Source organism: Indicator indicator, chromosome 12 (genome assembly GCF_027791375.1).
Source record: "Indicator indicator isolate 239-I01 chromosome 12, UM_Iind_1.1, whole genome shotgun sequence".
NCBI classification, from domain to species: Eukaryota; Metazoa; Chordata; class Aves; order Piciformes; family Indicatoridae; genus Indicator; species Indicator indicator.
Window position 1 is genome coordinate 25,843,808 of NC_072021.1, and position 27,044 is coordinate 25,870,851.

Consider the following 27,044-nt stretch of genomic DNA (forward strand, 5'->3'; position numbering starts at 1 on the left):
GAACCACCCTAAGATCCACATTCCAGTTTGCAACTAAGAGTGACAGACATAGATCTTGTCCTACAAACATTTGTTCCAAACAGGGAAAAGACATGAAAAGTAGCAGCAGTCATAAAGCTGGTGTGCAAGCAAACCACAATTAAAACTCAAGTCTTCCAATTCTTGATCTAGAATTTGTCCCATTCACTTAGGCCAAATAATTCTTTTGTCACTTATAACATGTACCAGAAGCATATCAAATATATTGAGTTTCTTCTGCTGCATTAAAGTCTATATGCTCTCCTAAAGTGTTCTTCCTACCCTTTTGAAAAGTCTTCATGGAACTCCTAGTTCCAAACTATGTAATTTTAGCAGCCTGTGCCATTGGAAAAGGAGAGTGATAGGCAGAAACGTTCCCAGAGGCTGCAGCAGAGTAAATATGTCTAAGAGAACAAGAAAGCATTTGAGATTTATGCCTTTAAACTCACTGTCATTCCTTACAGATCGCCGCTACGTAGCATGGCTCATGCTCGTGACAATCGCCTATAACTGGAATTGCTGGTTCATTCCTCTGCGCTTTGTGTTCCCATACCAAACCCCCAGTAACATAATATATTGGATTACCATAGATATCATTTGTGACATCTGCTACCTGTGTGACTTACTGGTTTTCCAGCCCCGGGTGCAGTTTTTAAGAGGCGGAGATATAATAGTAAGTATTGGGCGTTGCGTTTTCACGGGCAGTGCTTGTGTGTTGTAGTACGTTACAGACATTACCTCTAATCTGACACTTCTTCCTACTGTGTCAAATATGTCTGACCTTTTCACTAAGGATGTCCAAGTTCTTCTTCACTGACTTTCCATTATCTTACTTTGAAAGAAGGAAATATATCCATTGATTACATTCTTAAAATTAAGGAAAAAAAAAAAAAAGATTTGAAAGTAACAGATGAGAGCAGTCAGAACAGACAGCAAGCTCTTTCTCATCAGGAGTAAACTGGGGCAGCTTCACTGGAGTCAGTGATTATATGACTGATCATGTATGGCACACATGGTATATACTCTTATATGTAAGCATCTGTGAAACTTTCAACTTTCTATTAATCTTGTGCAAGAATCATAATTGAAGACAGTGCAATTTCTGCTAGGGCTGGACGGGACATGCGTGTTCTCTTACAGACTTGATGCTTTGAAAAGAATTTTGTTATGAATATGTGATTTGTGTCAAAGGTGAATTAGGAGTAAAGTTCAAGGAGCTGGTTTATTCCCAATAAAATTTTAATTTTTTTTTTTTGGCTAGCATATTTATAACAATTTGATATGTTTTATTTTGGGAAAATATTTACATTCAAATTTGATTCTTGCTACTACTTTTTGTTATCTTTTTATAGGAAAAAAATGCAAAATAAAACTCATGCATGTTCTCTTACAGACTGGGACATTTTTTTTCCCTAAAATTAGAACAAATCTTTGTAAATTCTCAATGCTTTGAAAATAATTTGATACACTTTATTTTGGGAAAATATTTACATTCAAATTTGATTCTTGCTACTATTTTTTGTTATCTTTTTATAGAAAAAAAAGCAAAATAAAACTCTAAAGTAAAATCTTGCCCATAACATATCAAAAGGGCATTAACTTCTCTTTAAAATCTTCTCTACTTTTGATTCTTTAAGTTCTTATAGGAGAAAACCTAATGTGGAAAAAAAAATGGATATCTTTAGTGTGACAGTACTGTGCCCAACAAACAGAAAGTTCTAAATTATATAACCTCAAATGTCATTTGGAACTAGCTTTATAAAGTTCAGTGATTCTACATAAAATTTTACACATTGTGTATACAAGATACTACTGATACCTTTACCAATAAAATTGTGCAAATATAGAATCATCGAATGGCTTGGGTCAGAAGGGACCTCCAAAGGTCATCTAATCCAAGTGCCCTTCAGTGAGCAGGGACATCTCCACTAGATCAAGTTGCCCAGAGCCCTGTTGAGCCTGACCTTGAATATCTCCAAGGATGGGGCCTCAATTACCTCCCTGGGCAACCTGTTGCAGTGTATCACCACCCTCATGGTAAAGAACTTGTTCCTAACATCCAACCTAAATCTACTCTTCTCTAATTTCAAACCATTGCCCCTCATCCTATCACTGGAGGTCTTTGTAAATGGCCCCTTTCCAGCCTTCTTGTAGACCCCCTTCAGGTACTGGAAGGCCACTATTAGGTCTCCCCAGAGTCTTCTCTTTCCCAGGCTGAACAACCCCAGCTCCCTCAGCCTGTGCTGATTGCAGAGGTGTTCCAACTCCTTGATCATTTTTGTGGCCCTTCTCTGGATGTGCTCCATCAGGTCCACACCCTTCTTGTGTTGAGGGCACCAGAGCTGGGCTCAGTACTCAAGGTGAGGTCTTACCAGAGCAAAGTGGCAGAATCACCTCTCTTGATCTGCTGGCCACACTTCTTTTGGATATATAGTTTGATATTAAATGCAGTGCCAAGAGTCATGCCAAGATAGTCATCAACTAGATCTCTTCTAAATCTTACAAAACTCAAGTTTTATGAACAAAGAAAAAACTCCTGCATAGGTAGCTTACCTCTTTTTTTTTTTCTTTGAAGCTGTTTGCACAATTCACAGATTTTAGTGTGTAAAGAAATTATTTACACCCTGGTCTCCTGTATTCAGTTCAAAACTATTTTTAAAATACTCCTGGTATAAACAAAAGAATGTCTAATTATAGAATCATTTCTTTAGATGCTTCAGATTACAATTTCATATTAAGTTATTAGCATCAGTTCCCATGGAGAGAAATTAAAAAAAAAAAACAAAACCACAAAAACCCCCTAATAATTTCTAATGAATGCAGTGTTGATTATTATAATGTTAATAATGGTAGCATGTTAATGCTAGCTTTTAACAAGCTAAATTTGTACAGCATCATCATAAATGTTCTTTGTATTTTGCTTGAAACCACTGAAGTCAAATGGAGTTTTAGCCATGAAACTGAAGGGGGTTAGTTCAAGCACCAGCTAATCTAGGTGGCTTGACAGAGAAGATTGTGGGAAGAATGCAGCATACTTTGCTAGACCAACAGCCAGACTTAGGAAAAAAAAAAAATCAAACTCCAAAGTTCATTCCAAAATTTGAAACTCCAAAGTTCATTCCAAAATTTGAAACAAAGTTTCAAGTAGGTCTAATAAAATTACCTTTTCTTCCTACAGGTATTTCTCCATTCATGTATTTAGGCTGTCAATTTATCCCCACTATCAAAAGAGAATTACTATTGTTGAGTTGCAGAAGCTCATTGTTAACTGTCTGTTCTTGACTGTACCTTTTTCTCCTCTAGTCAGACAAAGTAGAAATGAAGAAATTCTACTACAGCTCTCTGAAGTTTCGGGTAAGTAGACCTCATGCTACTGGTGTCAAAATCTAAGTTCTGGCTGTAGGATTTCACAAGATTTTTTTTTCATTCACTTAAAATCACTGTTGGTTTTAGAACATGACCAGAAAACAGTGGCTTGATGGCATGTCAGTGCTCACCAGCTGAAGATTGCCATTAACAGTGTTTAGTTGTAAAACAGAATAATTATAAATATTAATTCTGATAATTACATTAATAAAATAGAATTAATAAAATTCTGGTTTGATGAATCTGCATGAGGTCATACACACACACAGTGAAAGGCAATAGAACAGCTTGCCAGAAATTGATTAAACAACATAAGTCTTGAAGCTAAATGATAACTATATTGGGTGAACTCTTATGGAGAACATTGTGGTACTAACACAACAAAAATTCAGACTAAGACTTCTGATGATGATTGCACATTGTAAAAATAAAGATGCATTTTATTTAGGAAAATTGTTCATTTTGTTCCTAAATATTGGGCTTTCCAACAGAGAACAAGTAGTAATTGAATTCCTGATGCACACGCATCTCTGTGACACTGAGATCACATCTCTGACATCTCAATCATTGCTCCCCCCTCTTCTGTAAATACTTTTGCATTTGCCTTGCTTCAGAGTTAAACTTGTCTCAGTGTCTGTGATATCACTACTTAAATACCTGAGACTGAGCTATTCAAAAGTGCAGCCTGAGTTTAAAAGCCACAGGACTTCCAATAAGCGCTTCTGGAGTGCACACCTCACTTCTACTCACCAGTCACATGCCTACCATTTTAGCCTTGTCAGAACTAAACAGAATGCATTAGTAACCAAATTCCTGAGAAACTGTTAATAATCCCCATGAAACAGATTGAAATCTCAGGCACAGGGGACATAAAAGCAGGGCAGAGCAAAGCTGTTGGTGCTTCCAAAGAAATAACCTTGCCTGTCAGTGCTTAGAAAGTTACAGCTTTAGCATGATGACTGTTTAAATATTATACTCAGTCCAAATAGGTTTTTGACAGCAAGCAAATGCATTATGCTTATTGTGAAGTTTAAACTGACCTCTCTGCTCTTCCACAGCTTGATGTGGCATCAGTATTGCCGTTCGATGTTTTATACTTCTTCTTTGGATTTAACCCAGCATTCAGAGCAAACAGGATGTTAAAGGTAAGACCTTGGTTAGTGATGGATGGCATGTAAAAACATATAAACGTTTTAACAACCCAATGGAAAGATGTTTAGAATATTTAGAAATATAAAAAATGGAAAATATAATCAGGATAAGCTAAACATCAGTAAACAAATCAACAAAAAATACAAGATACAGTCTAGTCAAATGAAGCCTTATTCTCTTTTCTTCTGACTTTATTATTTCCTACTTTCAAAAGGTGTTTTGTGATTGAGACTAGTTTCTTCCCATTATTTAAATTAGATGGATCTTAAATTAGTTGTTTAGTTTTCAAAGTTTAAAAAAAAAAGATTACTAGTTAGTGCAAATATTTTACCCCTTCTGTTGGTAATGTCAGGCGTTTAACAAGAAAGGAAGGAATTTTAAGGACAACAGAAACAATACACATCATATTTAATAAACTTAGACTCACCTGTATCATCAAGTCCAGAGATCTCTGGAGTTGTGTAATGAAGGGCCTGAGGAGGGATTAGCTCTCAAAGCTGGAGGGAAGCACAAGAGAGAGCACAAATGAGAATAAAACGAGGGTGCTCCTCACTTCAGTTTTCAATTAAAAAAAAAGAAATCAACACTGCATAAATCAGAATCAAACCAGTATTAAAGAATGAAAAGTTAAATACTGCCTTATATTTGGCAAAGACATGGACTGAACAGAAACAAAGAAACAAGCTAAAAAAAAACCAAAAAAAAACCAAAACACCAAACCAAAACATTATTTTTAAAATGTATGTGTGAATTAATGTCAGTATTATAAAAAGATGCATAGTGAGGAATAGTGCTTGGATTACTTTTGTTTGTTTTCCATCCAGCATAACACATTCTTTGAGTTTAATGATCGTTTGGAAGCTATTCTGGACAAAGCATACATCTACAGGTATGTGCTTATTAAACTCGAGTAGCATGCAAAACTTGGCACAGAATGCATTTCATTTAGTTCATAAGTTTTGTCAGTGAAGCACTGGGTGGAATATGATACATCTTTAATTTTTTTTTTCAATATCTTGTTTTATTGCAATCCTTATTATAATAAATGTAAAATTTCATTCACACATGAAATCCAGCTCAGTTCAGCTGGCCTGGTTCAAGCGAAACGTTCACCAAACTGAGGCTCCTTCCAAAATTTAACTGATCAGAAGTATCAGAAAGAAGTTTCTTTAATAAAAGACCTAAAGAATGTTTACTTTATGTTGCTAATAGCAGCGCCAAATACTCAGTAACTGTTTATTTGTACTTAATAAGAGTTATGAGCTTGAGCTTATGTCAACATTTTCCTTCAAGTATGCTCTCAGCATGAACCTGGTATATACAGAAACTTGAGGCTCCATTGCATTGACTAAACTTGGAAAGAGAATCAATTCAGCACAGGTCTCAAATAGTGATTGTAACTGTTGTCCATTGCATTATGTTTTCACCTTCTGCACTGACAGGAAGAATTTTGCATCTTACTCAAACAGTTCACAGACATGGTTATGGCAAGTTCAGGAGGTCTCTCAGCTGTCAGTGATGCTGCTAAGACCCATGCATCCAGTTAGAGTGCACTGCAAAATGCATTGAATTCTAGCTGCAGCAGATGAACTCATGTGCCTCCCTGTGTTTAGGCAACTGCTGTACTTTTCCTGCTTATTTATCCCTTGCCTGTATGAATATTTGAAAGGAAGGCTAAACCCAGGAGATCTTTCTTTTGATCCTCATGCACTGAACAGAAGATACACAATGAGATGATTGTTGTATTAAATAGAAAGCTGCTTGGTTCTTAAGTAGTTCATCTTTGGTGTTCTTCAAAGAACTGGCCACAAACATAAGAACTGGGATTAGGAACGATATAACTTCTGCTGTAGCCACTAAATCACACTATTTAACAGATCTGTGCAGGCTTGCTAGCACAGTTCTTGTAAAGTAGTTCATTTCTGACCTCAGATATTTCTTGGCTTTGGTTCATAAGTTTAAAGGATACCTTGAACTGTTTGGCAAAGACATTAATTTGTACCTTACAGTCTCATTAATATAGCTTCAAATTTCTGTAAATATTCATAACCAGTTAAAGAAGTGGATTACAAAGCCCTCAGAGAACCATAATTTAAAAATTACCCTGTATCAAATATTCTAGGAAAGATATTTATTTGACCTTGGACAAACATGAGAGATTTAACTGCCAGCTATTTTGTGTCTCAGAATCAGTGCAGGTGGGGAATTGCTTAGCAGATGCTTTAATGTAAACACCGTTGATCCAAGAAAGGAATTAGTTCCATATTAAAAGGAAGGAAACATCTAAGTTGCTTTACAGGAATCTGCTGACTTTCACAGGGTCATTCGCACAACGGGATACTTGCTGTTTATCTTGCACATTAATGCATGCCTGTATTACTGGGCTTCAGATTATGAAGGACTTGGCAGCACTAGATGGGTGTACGACGGCCAAGGGAACATGTAAGTCCTTTTCTCTTGCAAGAGATTTCTGTTGATTTTGCTCCTTCCTGCATCCCCTTCCTGGGGTATGCCCATGCTTTACAAGTGCTTGGATAGCAAAATTTTAGCACCATGACTGCTGATTAGCAGCTTTCATTACTAACACATATTTGGAAGGCAGGTGCAGCAAACAATCAGTTTACAACTTTCAGCTTTTATAGGTTTATAAGTCAGTGCTAAGCACCAACTTAATTAAACATTTAGAAAGTAACAAGGGCCATAAATAAGCCTCACCGATTGCATATGCACATGGGAACTCTTAGAAGGATTGCAGAACAATCCCTCAAAGGAATCAGAGGTGTAGATTCTTATTTTTTTGCTATCACACAGCATTGTCTCATTAACATGCAGCATTTTAGTCCTTCTAAATATCATGGTGGTTGGGCTGAAAAAATTCCACCTACTTTCTCTGGTCTTTTGAAAAGGTCATGCTTAAACATGTGTCTCTAGCAGGAAGGACTGGATATTGCCACACTTTTCCATAAACTCCTTGTGACAGCACCAGGCTGAGTAAAGGACAAGCAAGGGACATTCATTAAGATGATGGAGGGGAAGTAAAAGAAAATAGCAAAGTTGTAATATATTTTTTGCACAGTTATATGAAAACATATCTAGTGGGTTCAGATGGATGAATGTCCATTTCTTCCAAAGGCCATAATATAATTAAACTCACAGAAGCTCAATTTGTCCATTAATTACATCCTTTACAAATCTACATATAATATAATCCTGCTATCATAAGTCACCCTTGAAATGACTTCTCATATTTCTCTTGGAGACATGCACCTCTTAGTTCTAATTTTGTCAGACTTCATTCACAAGGAAAAATCTGTCAGAAAAAGTGACCAGAATTGCCATATATATAATGGCCCAGCAGTGCAGATGTCATTTCCATTCACATAGCAGTCAGCCTTGCCAATATTTGAAGTCCAATATGCCCTTGGTCTCCTGAAGAAAGGGAACATTCAGAAGATGAGAAGAACACAGCTTCTTTGATAATTTTAAAAATGGCAGTAAGCAGTTTGACAAATAAATCAAAATTCTATTGGTCTCAGGTTACATTGACCCAAAGCAAATGACTTGGCACTCATTTAGTGTTTTATGTAGAATCCCTGCTGTGTCCATAAAATGTTGCTAGTTATGGCCAAAACCAGTTCTCATCAATGTCAACACTTCTAGGATGCTTTCCTTTTTTTTCTTTTTTTTTCTTTTTTTTTTTTTTTTTGTTTTGTTTTGTTTTGTTTTCCCTTCCCCTGTTCCAGGCTAAAACCCATACACAAACAACAGTTTCCCTTATCAGTTTGATTATATAGATGTTCCTGGGCAGGCATACTAACTGGTGAACTTCAGTTTATAACTAGCAGCTACACACAGCACTCAAAACAATAAGCCAAATTATCCAAGTCATTCTGTTTGCAGATTCCTTCCATTTGTATTGTTTTCCATCTCTAAAGAGTTAGTGCCAGTCCAAGGAGATTGGAGGTTTTCTGCATGGCTTTGACCTGAGCTATAAAAAAAATCAGTCCACTTTATCTTCCCTGCAGCACATCCAAATTAGCCACACAAGATATTCCCAGCATTAATACTAAATCATGAGCCTGATATTATTAGGTAGGTAGCCCTCAGTCTCTCCTAATGCAGAAGGACAGCAGCCCTGATGCAACACCATAGCTGCTATGTAAACGTAGCAGCAGGGGGTTGAAAAGGTCTCTTTAATTATAGCAAAGTGAACAACTTGAACTGCATGCTTATTTACAATCTACTTTAAATATTTTTAGTGATCAGTTGCCCTAATTCCTCAGGAAAATGGAAGTGGTTCACAGCAAGGATGTAATGTCCTTACTCTGAATCACACCATGGAATTTATCTGTCTTTTCCATGATTGCACATAAAGGAAACTAAAACTAGGGATGTTAAAATTCTAATACAACCCTCTCACCCCAGGTCAGCATTAAATTTGGCAAACCATATCATCCCACTTTGTTCATCACATATTTCTTCTGCTGCCTGCAAGTCATCTACAAGTAGTCTGCAAATTTCTCCCACATGCTTCTTAATAAAGACCTCTGTTTGCATCCTGGTTATGTTTATCTGCAGTTGGCTCCCTTCTTTCTCTGGGCAACAGCCCTAGCAGATATCTGGAAGTCCCAGGAAATGGTCACTGTACATTTCTAGGACAACTCTACTGCGGTATGCATTGCCCAATGCACAGTACAAGTGCCATGTCTGAACAGGGTGTCTCATAGGTACCAGCTCTACGTTGCACTTGCAGTAGGCCTGATGTGTGCACGTGCAGTGCTTGCTAGATAGGGGCAGTTTGGTGCCTCCAGACAACCTGAAAAGGCACAGCCCAACTCTCAGGTATGTCAGACTAAATGTGTCAGATCTGCTATTGTAGACATTCTTTTTAGATAAAGGCTTCATAGTTTCCACCCTTCTGTCTGAGATCATCATACCCATATGCACCTGATGAATAAGTCACTCAAGGAAGAGGTACCAAGGAGGAGGTTATAAATGTACCAGTTAATGAAGGCCACCTTTCTACTCTGCTTAAAACCCATCCTGGTTGCAATCTAAGAGGAGTTGAATGTGACAGCCCTGAAATACTTCCCTGGGCTGAAATGAGCATGTGAATGCCACATTAATATCCACTCTGTTAACCAAACCCATGTAAGAAGTTTATCATATTCTGAAATGGACTTCTACAGAAAGGATATTTCTGTTGGCGAAGTATTACAAGGTATCTTATTTGCAGTGTTTCTGAATGTTTTCATACCTAGGACATACTTCAGGGAAAAATCTAGTAGTTTGATTGCCTGAAGGATAAACACACTATCTGTGTTGTGCACAGGAAAAATCCCTCACTTGTCTCATGCTGTTTGCTCCAACAGTAACTTTATAGCAGGCTAGCAAGATGAACGGTAAGCAATGATCTTTTCCAGACACTAGCTAGTAGGAAGCAGAGCTGCTAATACTGTTGAAATAGGAGTCTGGTTTTCCTGGCTCTCCTTAAACCAAATTTACAGTCTCGTTTCTCCCCTTCTTAAGGATAAAAAGCTGCTTTATATTTCGACTCTAACTTTCATTTCAGATTAAAATAAAACCAATAAAACAGCGTAAACGGAGAAAACATAAAACCTGGGTCTAAGAGATAGTGAATGCCACGTGACTTTGCCAGTAGAAAATTTCATTTGAAGTGAAATTACAGCAGAATATACTGTATTAAATACATCTTCAGAAAAGGGTGGGCAGATCTGAAAAGAAAAAAAAAAAAAAACACCAAACCCACACCTCACACATTTTAGATATACAACAGTACAAAGAAGAAAGTGACCCATAAATTCCTTTGAGAAGCTGCTTTTACTCTTTGCAGACAGTCACAGAACAGAGATTATATTGTCTCTCATGGAGGACTTAGAAAGCTTGACATCCAAGTTAACTGTGGGTGAGGAGTTGGTTAATTGATTATGTTTCCCACAGTAACTAGCACAAAAGTAATATTAATTTCTTTACTTTCATATTAATAAATTATACACTTTGCAAGCACAACTACATTCTCAGTTACAGCAAGTAAATATGATATTAATATGCTTGCTATGATCATTCCCTCACACACAAGCTAGAGATATCAGTTTATGCTTAAATTCTTCCCAAACAAATCTGAGGGGTTTTCTTAATACTTATTTACACTACAGAACATGTAAGAGAAAGCTGACACTTCTGCATACTTTGCTGGAAACATACCTAGACAACAATTTTTTATTAATCCAAGTGAAATTATTATATCCATAATCCATCTGTTGAACTTGCACCTCTAACAAGAAAATAGTCTATGATAACAGACACAAAATTGATTTTACTTAAGAACTGTGAATGAAATCAGCCCATTCTGGCTGTTCAAAACTGCTTGGCAAAGCCTGATATTTTAGGTGAAATGATTTTGAGTAATTTAAACAAAATCCCTCACTGGAATTGGTTGTTACTGTGAGTTTATTTTCTCATATTTGCACTTTAAGGATCACTTTTGTGCATTGTTATGTGGACCATTTATTAATAAGAGTGGAATTCATATCTCAGTAAGAGAGGAATTTAAAAGTGGAAGCCACCAAAATAAAATGTACACCTTATCTGCAAGCAAATCAGATGGCCTGAGATTCAGTGTACTCATAGCTACATTTAGCCTATGTATGAGGCTAACCTATAGCAGTTGCTCTATTAGCCAATGACCCCTCCTCAACAGAGAGGGGGAATCAGGAAAAGGAGAGAAGACCCACAGGATGAAATGAAAACAGGTTTAATGAAAGAGACAAAGTGATCCCAATTTCAATAAAAGTATCTAAAGTTATACTCAGCCCAGCAAAAGTGTAGCAATCACAGTATCCAGGAAGACAGTCCTCAAGAGCATGAGAAGGAAGAGGAAGAAGAGCATAGTAAAGAAAAACCCAAGCAGGAAACTTATCTTAGCAAATTTCCCCCTTTATCCTGAGTGTGATGCTGATGGTCTGGGATACACCTGTAGCCAACTGGAGACAGCTGTCCTGGCTGACTCAGAACTGCTAACAACCTGCAGTTCATGGCAGGCCTGGGATTCCATCCCAGCAACATCAGGACAGTATGAGAAGGTGTATGCAAAACACCTGCAAAATCAATAATAAAATCAAACTCAACAAATGGAAGGAACCTTCATTGCTTCAGAAGCAATAGTCATAGAGGAAACAATAGAAAATCTGGCAGTACTATCAAGGAAAATGAACTTCCACTCCTAATTATTAGTGAAGCTGAAATCTGATTGTATAGAGACTTATGAAGTCAAATTCTAATTAACTGAGTTACTGGAGAACAGTAAGGAGCCACTGCATGTCCCACACTTTCTTGTTTTGCTCTCAGTGAGAACATACAGCTCAATACTATTTACAGAATTGTATCATTTGTAAAATCATAATCCTTTGTAAAAAAAAAAAAAAAAAAAAAAAAAGCTGAATGTCTTTTGGACTAAAATGCAACACTGAAAGGCCCAGCTCAGGCAGGTATGTGCTTAACTTCAACCACATAAATAGCTACACTCAATAACATTCTCTCTGTATTCACAGGTATCTGAGGTGTTACTACTGGGCTGTTCGTACTTTAATCACCATTGGTGGCCTTCCAGAACCACAAACTCTGTTTGAGATAGTTTTTCAACTGCTGAATTTTTTCTTGGGTGTCTTTGTCTTCTCCAGCTTGATTGGTCAGGTACAGAAAAAAAAAATCAATAACTGGTTACACTCAAATTGCTGTAATGCAGTGATGATATATTCAATTTAATGGTGCTTAGTTCTGGGAAGAAGTTTAGCTTCCATCTGAATGTTCTTCTATTTAGATGTCATCTGCATTTATTCTTCTGACAAATACACGTGTTCAGTCAGTTCTCAGGTTTGTAGCCCTTTTGCACACAAGCTGGTTTAAAGCCAAGGCTCTGCAGGACACAGACAATTCTTGAAACTCTGCAATTCCTTTGTTCTTCCTCACAACCAAGGAGGAAGTTCCCTAATATTCACGTTGTGCTGTTAAACTTGATATTGAAATTATAATTGTAGGTATGATATTAATATGTAAAAATTATTTAATGAGTCATGTTTAGTCCTGCTGCCAATTAAATACTGCTCAACCCATTTGTTTCGCCAAACTGGAATGCTGCTCTCTTCTCAGTGTGTTCCTTAACCTGAATATCAACTGGTTTCTGTTTCTCTTGGTTCTCATTTGGCAGGAGGAAAAAAACAAAACCTATAGCACAGCAAACCAGCTGTATTTCCAAATGAATATAACTAAAATATTTCTGGCTTGTGACTATTAAACTTGGGCTTTATATTCACAGGTTTTAAAATACCTTGCCTAGAGAAAAACAAATACCATTGTTCCTGTGTGAGAGAATGCCTTACTGGATTCCTGCAGAAATCATTCCACACTTTTTGATTTATACTTGTGTGTCATTGGAAGAATTTGAAATATTTGAAAAAATAAAAATGAAACCAGAAAATTAACTTTTGTTTTGAAGACAGGACTTGAAAAGCTCAATCAGTTAAAAATTGTATATCTCTAGCTCGAAGTGCAAGAGGAAATAGCCATCATAAAATAGATTCTCATCTGTAGGGTCCACAAACAAGAACTATCAAAAACAAAGTAGCTCATATGAAATATGTATTCTGGAAAACACTGAATTCAGGTATAATGGAGTAATATTCAGAGTTTGCATGTTTATAATTTTACCCTAAATTGACATAACTGTCAAAGAAAGTACCATTCCCCAAAGTGATTCTGCAGATTGTTTTTGTCACCAGGATAGTCATTTGCAGAATTAAACCTCGAATCTTAACACACAGACAGCTTCACTGCGATTTGTTATAATTCCTGTTTACAAATGGCTCTTAAAATTACTGAGTTATTCCTGGTTTAGCATACCTGCCTAAAAATTATTATTCCGATTGCAATCAATTGCATCTCTGTAATAAAGAGCAGAATTCAGCCCACTGGCACAGGAATCCTTGGGCATGATAGCAACATGAGCCCATCCTACTAAAAACATGTCTGTACAGATATGCTTTAGAAGAAGGAACATATATGAACATGAAATCACCCACTTTCTAAAAACTAAATCAATTGTGATTTGGAATGTTACAAGAATTTTCTGCACTAAAACCTTCAAGGTCACCTTTCAGCTCAAAGTGCATCTTTAGGGCTAATCCAGAATCCCTTAACTAAACAGAGGCAGGATCTTAACAGTAATGGTGCCAGATTCTATTTAGTCCAGTTTGCTTCACTTCTGACTTCCTCTTCACCCCAAATGCAGAGTGGTTTTATTACAGGTTTTAAAGAAAGGCATTATCTATATTTTTCATCCATGTCCAGAAACATAAAACAGAAGAATAAGCCAAACCCCACAAATTATTAGTTTAAAATGATGTAGATTTTCCAAGACAATTAGATCAAATCCATAGTGCTTCTGAAAAAAGCAGGTGAAGCACCTATTCCTTGTTGTGGCCTTCCAGTATCTTAAAGGGACGTGCAAGAAAGCTGGTGGGGGACTTTTCAGGGTATCAGGTAATGATAGGACTAGGGGGAATGGAATAAAATAGAAATGGGTAGATTCAGATTGGGTGTTAGGAGGAAATTCTTCACCATGAGGGTGCTGAGACACTGGAACAGGTTGCCCAGGGAGGTGGTGGAAGCCTCATCCCTGGAGGTTTTTAAGGCCAGGCTGGATGTGGCTCTGGGCAATCTGAGGTATCCCTGCCCATGGCAGGGGGGTTGGAACCAGGTGATCCTTGAGGTCCCTTCCAAACCTATCAATTCTATGATTCTATGAACATGAAGCTGAATGCATAACCCATCAGTGATTTTGTAAACAAGTGTCTTATTCTTTTTATACATTGCTGACAAGATATTCAAATCAAGACTATTTTTGCTGAAATGTGTAGTAGTGACACCTGATTTTTGCAGATGAGAGATGTAATTGGAGCAGCTACAGCAGGACAGAACTACTTCCGCTCCTGTATGGACAACACTGTCTCCTATATGAACACTTACTCTATTCCAAAACTGGTCCAAAATCGTGTTCGGACCTGGTATGAGTACACATGGGACTCTCAGGGAATGCTGGGTAAGCTTCCCAAGTTCAGCTACAAGGCAGCTCCAAGGGAGGGTGGTTGTACAGATAGAGGGTGAAATTCACATCTCTCCTCTTCTGAACTGCATGTGAGAAGTGAGGGGAGGCTATTCAATTTACTTTAGAAAAGAAAAACAATTCCAAAATGCTATGATATACTACCTCACAAATTCTATTCATTCATATAACACTCTGGTTATAACTTTAAACAAGATATATTGCTTTAATAGACAGCATCTGAATAAGAGCATATTAGCAGCTTCCTCATCTGAACTCGTAAATGCTACAATAGCTCTGTTATTTTTCTGTACAATGTTAATTTTCATGGATATTCATTCTTTCTTCCTTTATATTTTCTAACTGTGACTCCTTTTTTCTTTTTTTCTTTTACAGATGAATCAGAACTGCTGGAGCAGATGCCAATCAAAATGCAATTAGCCATTGCAATTGATGTGAACTTTGCCATTGTCAATAAAGTTGACTTATTCAAAGCAAGTAGTTTTACAGGAGAACGCAGAAATGTGTAGTATTCCTGAGACAGAAACCTTGTTCTGTGCACAGAAACCTTGTTGTGTGCATCTTGCAGCGCTCAAGGATGTGTCTGTTAATATGGAAGGCAAAACAGGTCTAAGAAATATCTGGGCTAATAGAGACAAGCCAGGACAAAGCCATGTGCCTGCCTTTGAATTTTTTGTGTCAAAGCATAGATTTTTTCAAAAAAGCACATGATATCAAGACTCAGTCCTTTAGCATGTTAGATTCACATACTAAAGCTGATGTTGTGGTAGAACTGTAAGGGATTTCAGAATGTAACTCACCTCAAAATTCAGACATAGAAGAATGTAGTTTTTAATACACCCTGCCCTGCTGAGATCATGAATGCAATGTGTTCTGACAACAGCCCTTTGATGCAGGAAATGCCAATTTTTAGTAACTTTTTGTGGAAATGAGCTTTCTCCTTATTATCATGCTAGTTTTCTAGAGATACAATTTAAATATGGTACTTAAGAGTGGATTTCTGACAGCAAAACAGACAGTGCATTTTTAGGAGTCTTGACATGCAGTCAACTCCATACTAATTTATTTGTAGGATCACTGCAGGAAGTCACATGATATCTCTGTGTAAACATTACATAGCCACACATCTGCCACACAGAGTTCATAGATCCATACCAACTTTTTACCCTTGGATTATTAAAAAAAAAAAAAAGAAAAAAAAACACAAAGCAACAACAACAATCAAAAAAACCCAAACCAACCAAAAAAAAACAGTCCCAAACAAAAACCCAAAACCAACAAAAGATCACATGAAACATCCATAAAGCTCTGAACATAGCATTAACTGAGATTCCACAGCAAATTTAGATGTACAGAAGCTTACTTTGTAAAAAAATGAAAGATGTTCAACCCAAAGAGAACTTTCTAAGCACTTGAAATTGTAATTCTTTCAGTCTTAGCTCCTTTTTGAAAGCTGATCCTTAGGATGTTTTGAGCTTGCATTCCACTTATGCATCTTCAGGTCATTCATGTACTGTTGGATTTTGGTGCCCAGTGTAAGCACTAATAGGCACTTGTGCTACTGAATTAGTGGAGCAATCAATTCTAACTGTTTTAACAGGGGTGTGACACCCAGATGATCTACGACATGCTGCTAAGGTTGAAATCCATCGTGTATTTACCTGGGGACTTTGTATGCAAAAAGGTGAGTCTCATTGTCTCTTTCAAGCAATAATCTAGCATGCATTGCAAGAACAGGGTTCAGCTATCGGTCAAGTGTCCTTTAGATCAAATTAATCTTCAGTGAATTAGATAGTATAAACATAATTAAGGTACTTGGTGCAATAATAACAAATGTGCTCTCAAATTTCCACAGAGAAGATGACGGTATGGATTTCATTAGTTATATTATCAAACATAACATTACAGTAATATGGGAAAGGCTTTAAGGTAAATAAGGCTTGTGTAAAGACACACCATGAAGTTTTAATATTTAAAATGGAGCAAGCTTAGGGGTTTTTATACCTATATCCCTACAAACCTAGCCTACAGATCTCATTCTGTGACTCTTCACACGAGCTTCGTTCATGTGTTCAGAAACTCTTAAGTGGAAGTATCCAAGAATTCAGGAAATACACTGCATCCCATACCACAGCTTATAGCAGAATCTGATCTTGCCCTGCCTTCATTCGCAGCTCCAAGTAATCTCCAGATGTCCAGATAAATGCTGTTACACTGTCCCCTAGCAAGAGTGTCTAGCTTCTCTTAGCATTTTGGCTCAATGATAGCCTTACAGTTACACAGCTAGATAGCTCACCTTCTGAACAAGAGAGCCCACATCTCTTTTCAGAAGGCAAATAAACATACTCATAGGCAAGTTGGATGTAGTTAGAGCATGGAGTGGAGGAAGTATCAGTATTTTTATTGTTCTGGCAAGTGACCTAGTTCAACCACACAGAATCCCTCAACTTGTCTTTGGCAGTTCTGGTCCGGCACATTCACTAAGAACCTGCTCCCTCCAAGAATTAAGCATATCATCCTCTTCTCAAAGGCTGAGTTAGTCCCATTGACTCCACAGTGTAGGACATTGAACACTTGTGAATGTACTGAAGGATCAGGTGTGTCCCTTCAGAGACCAATTACTATTGGCTAGGAGGAATGGAAGCGTAGAGTGGTGTCTTTGCTTGCACAGTGCACAGCATGAAAGGATCTCAGGCTGTGGCTGGGACACTGCTACAACAAGAAAAAATAAATGACAGTAGCAGATTCTAGGTTTTGATACTGCAGTCAGATTCAACAGCCCACATTAAGAATGGATTGCAGGAAATTGAAATATCAATTTATTTCAACTTCAAATAAAGGTGAAAGGCCTTCTGCTCACATAGATCTACTATGGGCCAAAAACCACAGTAATCCTATTAGTGCTGCAATTCACTGTAGGAATGAAACCCTGTGGATGGATGTTGGTTCACTGTACTTTACCAAGGAAGCCCTGCATCCAGGCTTGGAGGAGAAGTGAAGGGATAGGTAGTACAAGCCATATGCTTTCAGCCCTGGCTTTGTTGCAGTTGCCTTTTCACTTTTAAAAAGAAATTGTTGCTTTGTGTTAGTTATTCCAGCTGCATGAGTGGAAAAAGTTATTTGCTGGCCTTACTGAGATCTTGTGAGGACTTATGATCATGTTTGTGAAGTCCATTACATTACCACAGTTTGCCTGCTTTTTATTGTATATACTTATGCCACATCTTTGAATCCTCATAGTTCACGGGAAGTGCAATGCATAAAACAATAATCTCTTAATCCATCCACAAAAAGTTGACAGTTTGAATGATCTTTTATTCTTATTTTCGTTTTACCTCAGGTAAGTGATAATTGGAAGTAATAATGTAAAAACAAGCTTTTTAGACCATGAAGCATCAGTGCTAGGAAAAGCAGTACAAACATTTGTTCCTCCAGAATACAAAAGGTAAATCTTTTGTGAAAGAGTGGAAAGCTATTCACAGAAGAGCCTATCAGATTATTCTACAAAACAAACAAACAAAAAAAACCCCACAAAACACAAACCACTGCCCTGTTAAAACACTGAAACTTGATGTGTTTGTGTGCCCAGGGAGAGATTGGCAGAGAGATGTACATCATCAAACAGGGTGAAGTTCAAGTCCTCGGAGGCCCTGATGGTACAAAAGTCCTGGTTACACTACGAGCTGGAGCTGTGTTTGGGGAGATCAGGTAGGTCCATCACTATTTTTAACACTTCCTGTAGAACTAGTCAAATAATCAATGGCTGTTTAACTTCTCAGTGATAAGCATGACAGCTGCCACAGGGAGGCTAGGAAGTGGGTAGGATCAACCAGGAGCACACAAGGAGATGCAGGTAAGTGAAGAAAAATACAATGAAAGTACCAGAGACTAATCTGGCAAGATCTGAAATAATTTTGGGGAGTGGGGCAATTTACCTAGCAATACACAAATTTCTCCCTCAGCATTTAAAAGACCACATTTTCTCATTCTGAGCTCTGCAATACATCAGGCCCAAAAGCATTTTATTGCCTGTACAGTGAACTAGGTGTTCTTACACAGCAGATGGTAAAAATGGTAATCACCAACAAAAGAGATAACAAATCTAAAACATAAACAAAGTTAGTTCATTTAGGAGCTGGAGCAAGGACTAAGTCACCAAAAATTAGGCATCCACCTTTGAAAACATATTTAAGAGTATACAAAACCAAGAAAAAGGCTGACACACCAGATTTTTGAGTCTGTATTTATCTAAAGGAGAATTTTTTTTTTCCCTTGTGGCTACAAATGCTTTTTATATTTTCCATGTGGTTGCTATGCAAACCCCATTAACTCTTATGTGCCATGTTCCCCAGATAGCCAATCAACAGCTAGGTTTTAGGCACCGCACCCCCTGCTGAGGCTGGCCTGAGGAAAAGTAATAAAATACAAGTTCTGCTGCATGTGATAAACTGGAGCCTTGATTTCTTCCAGCTGCCTTCCTGTTATTGTTAATCCTCATGCTGGTAGCTTTAATCTGCCTTTTGAAAAGTGGAAATCAGCTCTGTGCCAGGTTTCCATTTATCTTCTACTTGTCTCTCCCTTTGTAGTAGGGGAGACATTCCTGCTCATCCAGTGATGAGCACAGAGAGCTTGCTTAGACTTCAAGTGGAAACCACCTGATCTGTCTCATAGATGCAGACCTTTTACATTGAGTGGGACTGAAATTTTATTAGCTCTTTAAGAGAAGGTTACTTGAAAGCTCTTTCTGTGTGACAATGTAATACCTGAGCAAAGCCTCAAAACAAAATGCTGTGTTGTAAGTTATGTGGAATGGCTGAGGATGGTTTCAGTAAGGGCTGACAAGATTTTTTTAACAAAGGAAAAAACAAGCTACAGCAGCCCAGGTCTGTAACACACATTATTTTCAATTATTTAGTACACAGGTTTGTATTTGAAGGACTTCAGTTTTTAAACTGAGAAATGCTAATGATTAGTTTAAAAAAACAAGGGATTTTGATCGAATAGAGGTGAGCACTTGTTTCCATGTGAGAGCTACACAAAGGCCTTTAAAGATTCATTTCCCAGTACATGTTATTCTCTACATAATTGCCAACATGTACAGTAAAATCCTCAGCAGTGCTGTAACTGTATGCTTTAAGTCTTGTTTTATTCATCACTGACCTACTGCAGCAGCAAACCGCTTCAGACATACCTAATTTGCCTATAAATGTCAGGCAGCAGATAAATATCAACTCAAGGAGAAAAGACACTGCAACTGGCAGTCATCTCCAGAACTGAAGAAAAGCAAAGAGATGAGGCACTGAGTTTATCAGTAGAGATTTATCCTCTTCCTTGTGGCAAGTGTTAGAAAATGAGTTTGTAAAGTGCCCTTCTATAGAAGTTTTTTCAAGGTCTTCTGAAAACTGTACAGCAGAAGCAAATTCATCTTTAATGGATGAAATTCTGCTTCATTTAGGAGAAAACTTAGATGTGCTTAGTATTGATAGCATGTTTATCACCTGCTATCAGACTGATTTTCTTCTGATTTCTGACTCAAGATTTGTTTAAAGAAATGTCAGCTTCATTCTGAGTGCTTTAACTCCATGATTTCTAAGACACTTGCTATTTAATCTCACTGTTCAAAACTCATGTTAGTGATGGTTTTAAATTCTCTGAGGACAAAGGTGTTGAAGAAAACAAAAAAAAGTTTGTTCCAAAATAATTCCCTGAATTATACTAGAGGGCCAATGAAAGACTAATGTTCAAACAAGTCCTTTGCCAATGTCAGCTTTTTAAATTCTTGCAGAGAGAGATTAAATAATAGGAGTTGCCTTACAATTAACATCTTAACCTTGTTACTGCCTTCCTGTATAGATAGTATCAGTTTGGGGAAGAAAAACAACATCAGAGGCAAGCAGACTGCTGCCTCAACAAGAGTCTGTCTGCACAGACAATTGAGAATGGAAGAAAATAATCTGTAACACTTCATTAACCTGGAGAAATTTACACTTTAAGCCAGATGTCCTCATCCATCCACTTACTAATATTTCACTGGAACTATTTTCTATCAGAAAATGGCAATTCTGGAAAAATGAAAATATTTCTCCACTATAGTTACATTTTTGATAGGGACATTTGTAATGTTTGGTCTCAGCTTCAGCCTTTCAGCTATTTTTATCACTGTAATTTTTACTTTAAAACCCAAAACTACAGGGAGTATTTAGCTCTGTGAAAGACTGCATTTTCCACTTTGGCCCAAGATTTCCCATAAAGTGGCAGCTGCTGCTTTTCAATCAGCTCTGCCCTTTGGTGTCTGACATCCTGCTCAGAAGCAAGATCCTGCCCTGTTTCCCTTTCCTGACTTACCAGTTCTTTCCACACACACAGAGGTGCTGAGCTGAGTCACCACAACTCTGATACTTAACAGCTATTATACACACCATTCCTGGGATCAACTTGCTAATTTCAAGGAGCAGCAGCTTCCTACAAATACCAGCTATTTAAATAAACAAAAATATATATATATACACACAGACACACTAAATAGGTAAGCTGATCAGCACTTTGACAACTTCATACCTCAAAATGAAATTTGCTAACATATGAATTCAGAAGCTATCATCTCATTTCAGACTAACAACTAGAGTAATAAAAAAGGAAAGAAAGGAAAGAAAGGGAAAAGAAAGGCAAATTATTATAGATACTCTATTACCAAGGCAATTGTAGTGCTTTTAAAATTTGGTCTGTCACATAATCCCTAGCACACCAGCCAAAACAGATTCAATGATGAGATCCATAACACTGTCCTTAGTCAAAGATGCTTCTGTGTTTAAGCAAGGACTGCCTTATACAATCCACCTTACATCATCCCCCTAATGAAAAACCTGATTTCTTCAGTCCTAGCCTGCCTTGACAAAATGAGCTTTCCCTTAGGAAAGCCTGAAAATGATTCTTTAGTGATGTGTTGAGAACTGATGCGTCAGAACTGAAAAGCTGCTCGCAATTTTCTTTAGCTGCTTTTCTTATTGTGCAAATAGTTCTGTTCTAGCTGAGAAGTTGCCCATAATTGTTTAAAAAGCAGATGATATACTGCATTTTCAGCTCAAGTTCATATATCGATTGCTGTCTTGAGCTGCAGAAAAACCTGGAGTGTCTGTAAAAATAGCTTTGTGCACACAGTTTCAAAAATCTCATAACAAATTTAATTCATAGTTTTATAGTATCTGTATAGTATTATAGTATCTGCATGATCTCATATTTATTAATATTAAATATTTTTATAGAAGATATTTAAATATTTATGTATCCTTGACTAATAATTTAAGTGTCAATTCTTTTCTGGGGCCCAGACTTTCCTTTATTGACAACTTTTAAATTTAGACATAACTAAATATTCTCTAAAAATATTAACACACTGGGAAATATGTTAGGGTAGATCCCCTTCAACAAAGTGATAAAAGCAATTTTAGCACTAAGAGCAAAATGCAACTTCACTTGCTTATGACCACAGCTGGGAAGTGAAGCTTTTTAATTTCATTTAATACAAGTTGAACAATTTCATTTTTATTTGTACATCATCTGATCTGTATGTGGATGTCCTTCCTACGGCCAACTGCTGCTTGACAAACTGGTCCAATGCCTTACTTTCAAAATAAAACAGCTTTCTTTTTCTGGCAGACATTTGTAACTGTCAGTCTGAAAGATCTTCCTAATCCATAGCATTCAACCTGTCAGCACTCAAATGTGAGAAAACTGAAAAGCAGAGGGCCACATAAGTTACTCACCCAGGAGAATGAAAATTCTTGGAGAAATATTTATTCATTTTAAGTAACTCTTAACATAATAGTGGACTATGTGCCAGTCTACTTCTAATGTAAATCATTTTCAGTGATGAAACTGGGGAAACATTCCCATGAGGACTGAAACAAATGCTGTCCTTGGAGTGGGTGTCTGCTGAGGAAAACATCTCTAGCTAGGAAGACATTTCACGGTCCTTAGCATCTACATACGCCTGACTAGTAGTGACAATTTGCCCTCTTGAGGCAAGAACATAACTGTAAAGAGCCTTTAGAGAACACCAGATAGAATAACTGGATGCATAAGTGAGCTTTATGATTAGTTTAATAGAGAACCACCAGCAAAGAGATTCCTCACTAGGGTAAGTTACTATGTGACTGATGATGCTTGTTTTCATTCCAGCCTGTTAGCTGCAGGTGGAGGAAATCGCAGGACTGCCAACGTGGTGGCTCATGGTTTTGCCAACCTTTTCATTCTGGACAAGAAAACGCTCAATGAAATCTTGGTGCACTACCCTGATTCAGAAAAACTTCTCATGAAGAAAGCAAAGTATGTTATAATAGTTTTTAAATTCCATTATTTAGCTGCAGAAGGGGCAGTTGTGGTTTCTATACAGATTTGCAGTACTTTCTTGGAAGGGTAACAAAGGTAAACATTTGTATTCAGAGGTCAGCTTTGCCTGGTAGTATCTAGTGGAAGTCATGATCTTGGCAGAGATTCCACAGAGCATGGAAAAGTGGCAAGTAGAACGAAGTACTGAATGCAGTTGACTAGATATAAGGTTTAAAAAAGCCAACCAAACAAAAAAATAACATCTGCATCTCCTGTGTGTTTTGGTGTGGTTTTTTTTTTTTTTTGTTGGTTGGTTATCAGGACTCCTGCCCTTGAACATCCAATCTAAATCTACCCTACTCTAGTTTAAAGCCATTGCCCCTTGTCCTATTGCTCCATACCCTTGTAAACAGTCCCTCCCCTCAGGGGGTACGAGTACCTTGTAAAAGGTCCAAATACAGTTTGCCTTTGTTAGTACACTTCAGCAATCTTATTGTTCTCAGTTGTTGCCTTGCATTGCTATCAAAGGCTGTAAGGTTGCTTGAAGTTCTGGACTTGAAATTCCACCAAAGACTAAATGTAGTACCAGGGTGGTATTTTATTAGGTGGAACTGCAAGCAGACGATTGCATTCGTGTTTCAACAGCCCTGGTTGTCAAAGGCTTGTCAAGGGCAATACCTTGAGCATTACCATGTCCCTAAGGAACAAGGAACCTAAATATGGAGCAGGCTGATTGCCCAGTTTTCAAAACCAGTATCAACAGGTAGAAAGGTGAAACAAATCCACTGTCTGCTGGTCCTCAGAATTTATCCTTCCTGACTTTCCTCTAGCTTCTTTCTAAACAGTTATATGACCATCATTCCTTGTTATTCTTGCCTCTCTGTCCCACACTACCACCTCTGCTTTCTTGCCCACCCAAGCCATTAAATGCTGCTTCTTCCAGATAGGCTTTCTCAACTGCAGGAACTTCAACTTTCATCCCTTGTATCTGCACTCCCATTTGAGCACAAAACCCTCTCTAGATAACATAGATACAGGACAACCTCTTGAGTTTTGAAGAGCCACTGTGCCTGCCCTGTGCTGCCATATGTTCTGCTCCCCTGCCTAGGCATGCACTAATGCTTCCAAAACTCCCATGCTCTATATATGGTCAGTCACATCTAGAAGAACTGGGCACCAAAAGGGGGGTTGTGCACTGTTTGGTAAAGATTGCAGTTACCATCAGGTTTGGAATCAAGTTACCAGTTGTTCTGCTCTGGAAGATTCACCTTAAGAGTTCTCTGTAGGATTGCATTGGCCACCCCACACCTTTAAAGAGCTCCTTAAGAAACTCAGAGGATTTGTTCAAGCAGGAAATTTGTCCTGTTACCACCTGCCTGATAGCTACCCTATGGTCTTTACATAACACACCCAAACAAGCAGTTTAAGTGTATTTTTACACTTATGACAATAATAATTGGGGGGGGGAAGTAGTATCTTCACTTCTGAAATTCCCAAAGCTACAAAGTACAAGTTGCTGGAGAAAAGTGTAGTATTATGAGATTCATTGTACTTCAGACTGCAAGCATAGAAAAGTTTCCTTGAAAACTGCACAGTAAGCCAACAGAAAGCGAACACATGGGAAGCCTCCAATTCTCTCTGGTTCCATCTATCTCAGAGCTGTTGTGAAGCTTTACCCTCATCATTCATTCACACTTCTTGTCGTTAAGGCTGCAAATCAGTACAGCTAAGGAAGAGTGTGAAAATCCAGTCTGCCACACGATTGGCAGTAATTTTTATATCTGCAGGGTGTCTTCTTCTGTCACTGTCTAACCTGACCTACGAGAGAGAAGCCATGCTGGAAGTCAGTTTGGTAAACTATCACTTCCACAAGCATTGGCTGAACTCCCTCCTGAGCATTAAATGCCCTCTCAATTTGTATCTAGAAGGCCAGGTAAGAAAATATCACCTCAGGTACAAGGCATCTGTCCTCCTTCACATAATGTCTCATCTTGTAAAATTATCATCTGCTTCGAAACACCTTAATCTGAGCCTCCACTTGTTCATTCTCCAGGATGTAGATAAGCAACTCCAAACTTGAACAGTAGCCTCCAACTCTAGCACAGCCTAGGGTAAAATCCTTACTCTTTACAAGCTTTGCTTTTTCCACCTGACCTGGGACCAAAAAGAAAGAAAAAAAAAAAAAAGGGGGGGGGGGGAATTTTCATCCGTAACTGTGACACTTTGCCTTGTCAGGAACTTTGCTCAGTTTCATAGTACTGCTCTATATTCTCACTCCTTCCTGTCTCCAGGGTGCTACTGAAGGAGAAGGGGAAACCTCAGGCAGGACCACCAGTGCCACAACCACGGGGCTTGGCCAGTCTTTTTGGACAAAAACCAGAAACTCCAAAATTGTTTAAAGCGATGCTTGGAGGAAAAGGAAAAGAAGGTCTTACTAAGCTGCTGCAGCTGAAGAAAGAACAAGACATTCAGGTAATGCCACAGAAAATAGTTTGTTCTAAGTGCTGAGAAATACTGGGCTTGGGCAAACAGAGTAGATGAAAAAGCAGCCTTACTGCAATGAACAGCAAAAACTCCCAGTAGCTGAGATACAATCACTGTACCTAATCTCACTACTTCTAAAGTTTACCCCAGATCTTCCTGGACCTGCACTCTGTGCAGAGCAAACAAAACCAAAGAAAAAACAAGGGGAAAAGCAAGCAAACAAAAATTCTCAAAAAAGCAAGGATAAAGTAGATTTTACAGAGACCCAAAGGGCATCTGATCTTCTAGTTTTATGTAAACACCAGAAAATGCAGAAACATCTCAACACAATAATCTGATCCAGCTGACTCAAGCACATGGTGAACTTCCCAATTCAAAGTCCAGTCTCTGGTCACAAATCCTGAAAACACAACTTGCAGTGTATCCCACACAGCTAAACCTGATTAAATCTCTACTATGCAGCACTTATAAGAAAATTCTTATTTTGGTTGATGAAAAATAATTCCCATACTATGTTCTGAAAAACATTAACAAGAACCTGCTCAGTTCTACAGCTTTACCCAAAGGGGGCAGAATTCTTTTCTATCTGTACAGCTGAACTGGCTGTGTTTTTATTTAAGCTAAAAAAAGAACTTTGCTTATACAAATGGCTACAAAATCATGATTTAAGCAGAAGCATTGCTCAGTTTAAGGTGTATTTGTAAACCTAATAGTAAACAGGTTTGCCAAGGAATTGGGGCACTAGACAATAGGTCAAGATTTACATAACACACTTTCTTTCTGTACTAGTGTAAGCACAAGGGAAGGCAAGACCTAAGGGTTAGATGCCACAAAATGTGTCTGTCTGATCCTGCTGTATTACTAAGAAGCAGACAGTATCACTATTCACAGCTTTTCTGAGGTTCTGTGCTGACACTCCAATTCTGAAATTGCATTTCATTTAGAAACTGATTTTCAGCATCTAAACCCTGAATGTATGTATGCTGCACACCATTAACCACAGCATCCCTGCCCTGCCTTTCTAGAGCATACACAAAGCTCCTTCCTGAATTTCTTCTGCAGCCTTAGAAAACATTTAACTTCTTGTTTCTAGAAACCTCCAGCTGAAGCACAGAAGGAACCTCCACAAGAGGAGAAACCCGCACAACCAGCAGCCTCATCTGCACCCCCTGCACAAAACAAAGAACCAGACACAGATAAGCCTAAACCTGCAGATATGCAGAGAAGAAACTCTAAGGAGTCTCTAATCATTAGCATGTCCCCATCCCCCAGAGCAGGAGAAGGAGAGATCCTTACAGTTGAAGTTAAAGAGAAAAAACCCAAGTAGATGGTGCTTTGGGCTGCGGCCCCATCTACTGTCCTGCTTAATTCAGAGGGCTCACGTGGCTTCATTTTTAGGTAGAGAATACAAGTAGAGACTACTAGAGAGAAAATCTACCCCAGCTCCTCTTCCCCTCTCCCTCCTCTTTTGACACAACTGGACAAATTATTTATATACTTACCTCTTAATCTTGAGCCTGAAAACTTTTGGTGTAATAGGCACTAGATTGTGCTT

At 38.0% G+C, this 27,044-nt stretch overlaps 1 protein-coding gene across 1 annotated transcript in view; it reads left to right on the forward strand.

The window, feature by feature from the left end:
* Positions 1–26,816, forward strand: part of CNGB3 (cyclic nucleotide gated channel subunit beta 3) — a 48,295-nt gene extending 21,479 nt beyond the window's left edge. Inside the window, exons 6-18 of the mRNA XM_054385502.1 lie at positions 483–691; positions 3,322–3,372; positions 4,443–4,529; positions 5,361–5,425; positions 6,856–6,978; positions 12,108–12,249; positions 14,494–14,653; positions 15,053–15,150; positions 16,278–16,361; positions 18,267–18,385; positions 22,856–23,002; positions 25,297–25,477; positions 26,583–26,816. Coding sequence (XP_054241477.1) covers positions 483–691; positions 3,322–3,372; positions 4,443–4,529; positions 5,361–5,425; positions 6,856–6,978; positions 12,108–12,249; positions 14,494–14,653; positions 15,053–15,150; positions 16,278–16,361; positions 18,267–18,385; positions 22,856–23,002; positions 25,297–25,477; positions 26,583–26,816 — 1,700 coding nt within the window. The remainder of the gene's footprint in view (positions 1–482; positions 692–3,321; positions 3,373–4,442; positions 4,530–5,360; positions 5,426–6,855; positions 6,979–12,107; positions 12,250–14,493; positions 14,654–15,052; positions 15,151–16,277; positions 16,362–18,266; positions 18,386–22,855; positions 23,003–25,296; positions 25,478–26,582) is intronic.
* Positions 26,817–27,044: the final 228 nt, after the last annotated feature.